At 61.1% G+C, this 8,973-nt stretch overlaps 1 protein-coding gene across 1 annotated transcript; it reads right to left on the minus strand.

Annotated features, from left to right (window-relative positions):
* Nucleotides 1-4,637: 4,637 nt before the first annotated feature.
* Nucleotides 4,638-7,263, minus strand: CEBPA (CCAAT enhancer binding protein alpha). Its single transcript, XM_047837091.1, has one exon. It carries the CDS (start codon nucleotides 7,121-7,123, stop codon nucleotides 6,050-6,052), a length of 1,074 nt encoding a protein of 357 aa, XP_047693047.1. The 5' UTR covers nucleotides 7,124-7,263; the 3' UTR covers nucleotides 4,638-6,049.
* Between the last annotated feature and the right edge of the window lie 1,710 nt (nucleotides 7,264-8,973).

Raw genomic sequence — 8,973 nt, forward strand, 5'->3', positions numbered from 1 at the left:
TGTATGTCCTCACCAGCATGGGTTCCTGGGGGGCACCCAGAGAGCGCTTGGGCTGGCTCCAGAGGGAGGTGGGGGGGGGGGGGCTCCCTGAGGCCTCCACGGCTGGGCCGGGAAGGGACAAAGGCCGCTCGAGGAGAGCCTTTCTTTCTGGTGAGAGGTTGGCGGCTATTTGCCAAGGAGGAGAAATATCTTCAGATCTAGAAGGCTTGGGACAGGCTGTGATGGCTCCCTTCAGGCCGTCTGGGTCACTGGGTGACATGCTCTGGCCCTAGACCACCATGTTTGGCCACTGGTGTTCCCATCCTCCGACCAAAGTCCCTCAATATTGACTTTGCCAGTCATCCTGGAGTGGGGACATAAGGGGAGATGCAGAGAAACCCTCTTTGCTCCCCGTGCATCTGAGCAGCTCCGGCAGCCCTGGGACATATTGCCCTGCCTCTCCCCAACCCTCTCCTCTCTTCCAGAAAGCTGACCATCTCTTGGGGGCTGGCTAGTCCCTGCTTCTGGGGCTTAGCTAACCACCCAGAAGTGCTGAGGATTACCTAGAATCGGATAGTTTACCTTTTTTAGGCCTCTCGTTGCCTCCCATAATGGTGAATCCTGGTTCCTCAAGCCACCCAGTGGACTCTTGAATGGAAAGGAGGGGGTGAGGATGTTTGTTAAAGAAGCAGAGAGGTGAGTTGCAGAGAGATCCGTGCATTCAGACGCACATGTTAAAGACGGGCTGCAGGCCAAACACGGGCCAAATTCAGCAGGAAGCCAAGAGAGGCAGGATCCCAGGCAAGTTCATGTAATTTGGTTTCAGGAGTTCATGGTGACCTTGGAGAGAACAGTTTCCCCGGAGGGTGAGGGTGATGGTGAAGGTAGAGGGTGGGGACAGGGAAGATGAAGGTCAGAGAATGGCTCTCTGGGTATATAAAAACCACAAAGGACTTTTTTTTTTTTTTTTTTTTAACAAACCAATTTCCATCCCAACTTGATGGGTGTAAGAAAACTACCTCTTTAAGCCCACCTCAGGTGGGCCTCCAACTATGGCCTGGAAAATGGGGATAAGGAAAGGTCCTACTTCTTGGTTCTGCCTAGAAAAGTCTTCAGAACAGCAGAAGATTCTTTTCCTGTGGTCTTTGCCCAGCCCCTCTGGGCTTCTCATGGCAGCTGGGCAGTGTGAACCCCTGTGCCCTGCTCCCCTAGCAGTCATGCCTGCTTCTGAGAGTTTAGCTACTCTTCTTGTCCCAAGTGCCCACCCTCTCTGAAATCAAAGGGGAGCTCCCGGGGCTTAGGCCCCACGGGGTTCCTGACACAACCTTCTGCTGTTGTCAGGCATGGGCAGTGGGCTTGGGCGCCGTGAATAAAGAGAAAGGGCATCTTTGGAAGCTGTCACGCAGGGAGTCCTGCTCCTAGTGGGTGGGGCCAGAAGGCTAGAAAAATGATAAATAAAAACAAAAGTGAAGGGAAGCAAAGCTCTTGGGTGCCAGAATGGGGCTGGCTGAGGCTGTGGCTGCCTGAGTAATGGGTTCCACATTTGTCTGGCTCTGTCTGCAGCGACCAGGATTGAGGATGCACAGTGGGCCTTGCAGGGGGCTGGAGGGGATAGCCCAGCTGTGGCCAGATCTAGGCATGCCCTTGTGATGGCCCCATCCCGGGCTGGCCACGACGTGGCTGAAGCATTGCTGCGAGCTCACGCTCTTGAACCCCGGCCTCCTTCCTACCCCCGCCTGCAGCTCCTGGGTCCCTGCCGGCCTGCACAGATTGTTCGCGTTATTAATGCCGTTTTCCCAGAGATTCCATCTGGCTTTTTAATTGCTCTGGGATGGGGCTAGGATGCTTTGATAGTGAATTGGTATCTTTCCTATGTCTCTGCTTACGTCAAATGCTCCATCCACAGAGAGGGGTTGGGGGAGGGGAGAAGGGGGGGCGCGTCAAGAGAAGGGAGATAGCATAATCTCTCACAGAGACCAGAAAGATCTTTCAAAGGTGCTAGCGGTTTAGTTCTATTTAAGGAAAAGAAGAGAAAGCCCTTCCCCCACCCACCAGCATAGGAACTAAACGGACGCAATAGCGCCACCTCCACCGCCAGCGCCGCCGTCCAGGCAAGGGGCCCTACCCCATGTGTGCAGAAAGTCTGCTGAGGAGCGACGTCGGGGTTTCTCCTCTCCCTTGACCGGCCTCCCTCTTTCTCTCCCCCCGGCCCCCCTCTCCTCCCATGAAATCAGCAGCGTCTAGAGGAGGCCTGGCAGGTTTGTGCCTGGGAAGGAGGGGGCGGAAGACCTGGGAGGGGCAGACACTCCTCACCAGTCCCAGTGGCTCATCACAGGTGTCAGGGCCAAACCCCACGTTCACAAATTCCCAGGAGATCCGGGAGATAAGGGTGACATCCACGACAGCCAGAGCTAAACCATTGGGAGGCATCTGGCAGCAAAGAAGGTGTGCCTCCCTCTCTCCCTTCTACCTTTGCTTCCTCCCTGGAGGCTGGTTCCCCTGAACAGTGCTCTCAAGGGGCCACCAGGCTCAGACGGCCCACCGAGGGGTGAGGCCCCTGCTACCTCTCGTGAAAAAGTACAAGGCAGGGGCATCTAGGTGCGTTGGATCGGGTCCATGGCCAGGTCTTAGATCAGACTGCTGCCTCCAGGAAGCCTTCCCTGGTGGCCTCTGTTCACACTCTGAGCTTCTCTTTATTGCACTTGTCACCCTGAAAACCCATCTTGGCGCCACAAGACTGTGAGCTCTGGAGAGCAGGAGCCAAGTCCTCCTGTTCCCAGCTGGGTGACCCATCCTCGGCCCAGGCTCTGGCACACAGCGGGCATCCAGTAATACTTGGGGTGTGTTCAGTGCCAGGCTCTTGGAGTGGCTCTTCAGGAAGGCTGCAGTCAGGAGGGGAACCATGGGGGCCCTGCAGGAAGCAGTGGGTGGCAAAGAGCAGCTCTTCCCCAGGCGCCTCTCTGGCCAGGCCCAGAGTGCATGCTGGGCAAGTTTACCCCACATCACCCCCTCCCCTTGGCTGGCTGCTCTGTCTCCCGGGGGGCCCCACTGGGGGCCCCACTGGCCCCATTCCTTTCCTCGGGTTAGCTTTGGTTGGATCCGTCCTGTCCCAGCAAAGTCTGCCCTGGACCTCAGGATCTACAGTGGGAGGGGTGCCCTTTAGTAGACTGACAGCTTTGAAAGAGGAAACCCCGGGATATGGGGCAGGGAGAGGGGAGAGGGACGAGAGAGCGCAGGAGGGGTGTCCCTCCCCTGCTCATCCTGGGATCTGTTCTGGGGGCAAAGGGGGAGGCTGAGGTTTGGCCCCCTCAAACAAGAAAAACTGGAATTAGCACTGAACTCGGAGAGGGTTTGCTGGGGCCTAGCAAGCTGTGGCCTGCCCTAGGCCTCTAGGCGGGCGGCCGGGCTCTGCCTCCTTGGTTCCCAGGGCGGTGGGGCAGGCAGCCGCCTCCACACTGGGCTCGTGGCCTTTTCTCTGCCAAGGGCGGCCATGGGCGAGGAGGCGGCAAGACACAGGACAGAGAGGGCGGGGGCTGGGGCCGGAAGGGGGCAAATCACCCCTGTTAACCACGCAGGCAGGTAAAGCTGGAGCTTTCAGAATTTAAAGAGAGTGTGTAATTTCTTGAAACTGTCCCAGCCCGCATCGGCATATATGGTGAGCTGCTCAAGTGAAGCCTCTTGGGGTGAAAACAGAAGGTAAAGAGGGTTTGCCTTTTACCCTCAGCGAGAGTAAACTCTGAAAGCTGTGGCTGCCTCCTGTGCTACTTCCTGCCAGGCCCTGTTCTACCAGGCGTGAGGGTGGGCCCTCCTTCTGTTGGCTGTTACTGCTGCTAAGGGGGTGCCAGGGTGCCTGTCCTCACAGGGCAGCCGTCTGAGTAGGGAACTGGGTCCAGGATGGGCACGGTGGGGGGAGGGTGGACACTGGGGCTGGCTCTTTGCCAGGTGGCGTGGGTGAGGGACCACACAGCCACTGCAGGGATGGCGTGGGCCCCCTCCCTGGGGTGGGTTGGGGCAGGGCGGGTATGGAAGAAGGGATGGAGGGGTGCTCGGCCTTCAGGCTGCCCTTCAGGGCCCTGCCGGGGTAGACTGCAGCCGCGTGACCCAGAGCAAGTGGGGAGGGGTAGAGGGGCCTACCCCTCGAGGCCTCTCCCTGCCTTCCCAGGGTCCTGCTGGTGGGCTAGGGCAGGCCAGGCATGAACAAGGCGGCTATAGAGCTAGGGCAGTAGGTGATCGAGAAGCAAATGTGGCCAAAGGACCCCTGGAGCCTGGAGCTACTGGGCCAGGCCTATTCAAGTCCCACAGAGCCTGTGGCAACTTCAGGCAGAAGGACCCTTCTCTGAGCCCCTCTGTTCCTCCCAGGGGCTGATCAGAGGCCACACCAAGGCCCTATGACCTCCCCCTCAACCTCTCCCCACCAGCCCCCAGGGGACTCTCTCTTCAGGCTTTGGGCTTTCTCGGCTTGGAGTCTATCCTCCTTCTGCCCTTTATTTGCCTCGGTTGGGAGAAGTCACCCCCTTAATGTAAAGAAGGGCTCAGGATGGGAGAGCTAATGAAAGGCAGGATCTCAGCCAGAGAATATGCCGTGATTATTTACAAATGTGACCTGGCCCACAGAAAACCTTGGAAGTAGCTTTTCTGGTTTTAAAAAGACACCAACATTTACTTTGATATGTTTATATTATAGATATAATACATAAAACATCTAGCATGAAACTCTGCGTTCTCCCCAAAGAAGAGAACCAAGCTGTCCTTCCCTGCTCCCAGCCCCGCCGATCTGTGCGTGCTGGCTGGAGGCCGCCTCCCTCCAGACCAGGAGCCAGGGCCTCTGGTGGGGGCAAGCCTGTGGGCAGCCCAGGCCAGAGGGGAGCGAGGCCCATAGCCCCACACCCCCTTCATCACCCCCCCCCCCTCCCCGGGAAAGAGGAAGCCCACCTCACCTCTTTGGTTCCCTTGGGAGCAAAAGCAATCCCAAAAACCAAAAGGAAAGAGAGCCGCAGACCCTCCCTGCAGCTGCTGACAAAGAGTCTCATTTTGGCAAGTATCTGAGCAAAACCAAAACAAAACAAAAACCAAATAAAATGGTGGTTTAGCATAGACGTGCACATTCACATTGCTCAAGGCACCGCTGGGACACAGAGAGGCCAGATACAAGTGTTGATATCGGCTGATAAAGCAAAATATTTGGAAAGCTTCTCATAACTTCGGTCCCTCTGGGATGGACAGATTGTGCTTCATGTTTGTATGCAATGCTGGCAACATACAGTACAAGGCTGATGGTCCCAGTGTCCCTTCACCCCACCCCCACCCCCGACCAGATCTCTGGGTTTCCCTCTTCCACCAGGCCACCACTCCCATGAACACATGTCCTTACAGCTCACCCATGACCTAGCTTTCTGATCTGACTGGGGGCAGGGGGCTCCCACTGGTCACCTGGTGACCCCCCATCCCAGTGGGTTCTGCCCAGGGAAGCCCAGCCTGTCACAGGCTGGGAGATTAGAGGCAAGGAACTAGGGACCCTCCACCTTCATGTAGGACTAGGGGAACAACGTTCCAAGTCCCGGTATCTCCTCCCCTCCGAGGACAGGCATTGAGGAGCGGCTAGGGCTGGCTTGTTGGGATCCCTGCTCCCTGAACCTTTCTCCTGCCATAGGCCGCACATTGCCTTCTCTCATGGAGGCCTGCAGCCTCAGGAATGAGGCAGGAACCCTCCAAATAAAATGACAAGGCACGTATTTGCTCCACCTACTCGGTAGGAATCGGAGCGGTGAGTTTGCGTTTCCAAGGCACAAGGTTATTCCTTAATACTGGAGCTGCCGGGCTTCCGGCTGAGCCCCATGGCACTTCTCCTCTCCGGCAGGGAGAAACCACTGCCTGACCCCTCATCTTAGACGCACCGAATCTGGCGCAGAGGAAGGCAAGGGGCGCGCGCGGCAGGCCAGGCTTTCTGGCGGCACCGGAATCTCCTAGTCCCGGCCTGCGCCGCTGGGGCAGTCTTGAGATCCGGAGACCCGAAACCACTCCCTGGGTCCCAGCCAGCGGCCGGCCCAGGGCGGTCCCGCCGCCCCGCGTCTCACGCGCAGTTGCCCATGGCCTTGACCAGGGAGCTCTCGGGCAGCTGGCGGAAGATGCCCCGCAGCGTGTCCAGTTCGCGGCTCAGTTGTTCCACCCGCTTGCGCAGGCGGTCATTGTCACTGGTCAGCTCCAGCACCTTCTGCTGTGTCTCCACGTTGCGCTGCTTGGCCTTGTCCCGGCTCTTGCGCACCGCGATGTTGTTGCGCTCGCGCCGCACCCGGTACTCGTTGCTGTTCTTGTCCACCGACTTCTTGACTTTGCCCGCGCCGCCGCCGCCGCCGCCGCCCGCGCGGAGGTCGGGGTGCGCGGCCGCCAGCCCCTTGAGCGCGCCGCCGGGGCCTGGCAAGCCAGCGGCACCGAGAGCCGGTGCTGGGTGAGGGCTGGGCACGGGCGTGGGCGGCGGCGTGGGGTGGCCGGGCTGCAGGTGCATGGTGGTCTGGCCGCAGTGCGCGATCTGGAACTGCAGGTGAGGGGCGGCCAGGTGCGCGGGCGGTGGGTGCGGGTGCGGCGGCGGCGGCGGCGGCGGCGGCTGGTAGGGGAAGAGGCCGGCCAGCGCCAGCTGCTTCGCCTCGTCCTCCTCGCGCGGCTCCTGCTTGATCACCAGCGGTCGCAACGCCGGCGCCCCGACGCGCTCGTACAGGGGCTCCAGCCTGCCGTCCAGGTAGCCGGCCGCGGCGCAGCCGTAGCCAGGAGGGGGGCCGTGCGTCCCTCCCGGCATCGCGGCGCCGCCGGGCCCCCCGGGGGCGCCCGTGTAGTCAAAGTCACCGCCGCCGGCTCCTGCGGGGGCCGCAGCCGCCTTGGCCTTCTCCTGCTGCCGGCTGTGCTGGAACAGGTCGGCCAGGAACTCGTCGTTGAAGGCGGCCGGGTCGATGTAGGCGCTGATGTCGATGGACGTCTCGTGTTCGCAGATGCCGCCCAGCGGCTCTGGGGCGGCAGGTGGGGCGGGGGGCTGCGCGGAGCCCGCGCCCCGGGGAAAGCCGAAGGCGGCGCTGCTGGGCGCGTGCGGGGGACTCTGGAGGTGGCTGCTCATCGGGGGCCGCGGCTCCGCCTCGTAGAAGTCGGCCGACTCCATGGGGGAGCTACAGTCCTCCCGGCATGGCGAGCCTCGGCGGCCTCCAGCCTGCGCGGGGCGCCTATGCTGCTGCCGACCACCCGGAGCCCCGACTCCCTCGCGCCCGCGCAGCTCCCGGTCGCTAATGGCCAGGCGCGCTCGGGACCCGCATTTATACCAGGGCGGCCTTCGCCCTCTAGTGTCCGACGGCGGCGCGGCGCCTCCTGGGTCTTAGCGCCTGCCTTCCGGAGGGGGCGGTGAGTGGGGCCAGAGCGCAGCGCCGGCCAGGAGAGGCCCCGGCTCAACGCCCACTAACCCCCTGCCCCGCCAGCCGAACCCGGACGCGCGCATGATGCCCCACCCTGGGCCGAGTTGTCGCCCCCGCACGCACGTGGTCGGTGACGGGGCCCCCTCCTCTAGCTTCCCCGAGGCACCCACTTGCAGCCAACGGTCGGGGAGCCCGGGAGCACCGAGACGCTGCGCGGAGGAGGGGGGTGGGCTGGTGGAGGGCCACTCTTGGTCTCTGAGTTACTGTGGCGCGGACTCGCTTTAAAAGCTAGAAATCGTCCTTTTCGGGGCCGGAGTCTCTGCTAGGCTGCGGCGTGGAGAAGGGGCCGGGGGTGGGGGGTAGGGAACAGCTTGGGACGTACTGGCCCAGCGCATACAGCGGCATGAAGAGGCGGAGGGCAGCGTCCTGGAGCGTGGTGATTTTGTGTCTCTATCTCTGATCTCCTGATGACCCCACCGATTCCACGCCGAAATGCCTCTCTCCCGCTCCGCCTCTCGAAGCCCTCTGGGGTCCCAAGGGCTCTACAGCGCCGGGCACTAGGACCCCGCGGGGAGCGGAGGGAATGGGAGGCGGCTGCGGCCGCGGAGCCTGGAGGACCCGGCCGGTCCATCCGCTTGGGCTTGGAAAACTTTTTCTTTTTAATTACTTCTCCTAGCCGGAGCGCTAGGGTTGCTAGGCGCGGGGCTGGCGCTGCTACCCGGCTCTCGGCCGCCAATTTTTTTTTTTTTTTTTTTTTTTTCCTGCGGGACGGGCCGAGCTGGATTCCAGGGCTGGGGTACCGGGGCGAGGTGGGGCGCATAGAGGGAGGCGGAGAATTTGACTCCGGGACCGGGATCCCAAATCAGGATCAGAATCCACTGCAGCGTACCCCTCCCCATTCGGGTGGGCTCCAGGGCCGGAGCGGGGGTGTCAAAGGAGCCGGGGCCTCGGGAATCTTGGCGTCCGGGAGTCCCATCACCTACCGGGAAAACCCTACCGAGTGGTACGCAGGGCGCTGTGTTCCGGGGATCTTGGGGAACAAGGCGGCCAGGCCCCGGTGCCCCTTGGGCGCCTCCTCCGCATTCACTGCAGCCGAAGGAAGGGGTTTAAGGCAGCGCGTCTTCCAGCCACGTGGCGCCTCGCTGGTTCTATACCGGGATCGCCGGCGGGCCAGGGGCGCAGCCGGACTGCACTGGGAGCCTCCTGGGCCGGCAGTTCGCTCCTGCCTCTACCCCCCACCGCCCCTTAAGATTGTGCGCTGGAGCCCGACACCGTCTGGGTGTTGGTCGGAGGTGTCCCTGTTTGAGAAAAGCGGGGCTGCGCAGGTCAAGACCCCCTCGCAGACGGCGGCCTTCCAGAGCCTGGCAAGGCGCCAGAGCCCTCCCCGGAGCCCTCAAGGAGGCGCCCCACAAAAGCACAGCCGGCCCCGGGAGGCCAAGCTTCCACTGTGGTCACTGTAAAGAAGCAGCTTCGTCTGGGGAACACATACTGTGCTTTAATCAAGTTCCTATTCAACATATTCCCAATGATTAATGGCCCAACTGCTTCATTTTTTTGGTCCAGGGCTCATACACAAGATATTTTAAGCTTTTGGCCTGGGAGT

This window comes from Prionailurus viverrinus, chromosome E2 (genome assembly GCF_022837055.1).
Source record: "Prionailurus viverrinus isolate Anna chromosome E2, UM_Priviv_1.0, whole genome shotgun sequence".
NCBI classification, from domain to species: Eukaryota; Metazoa; Chordata; class Mammalia; order Carnivora; family Felidae; genus Prionailurus; species Prionailurus viverrinus.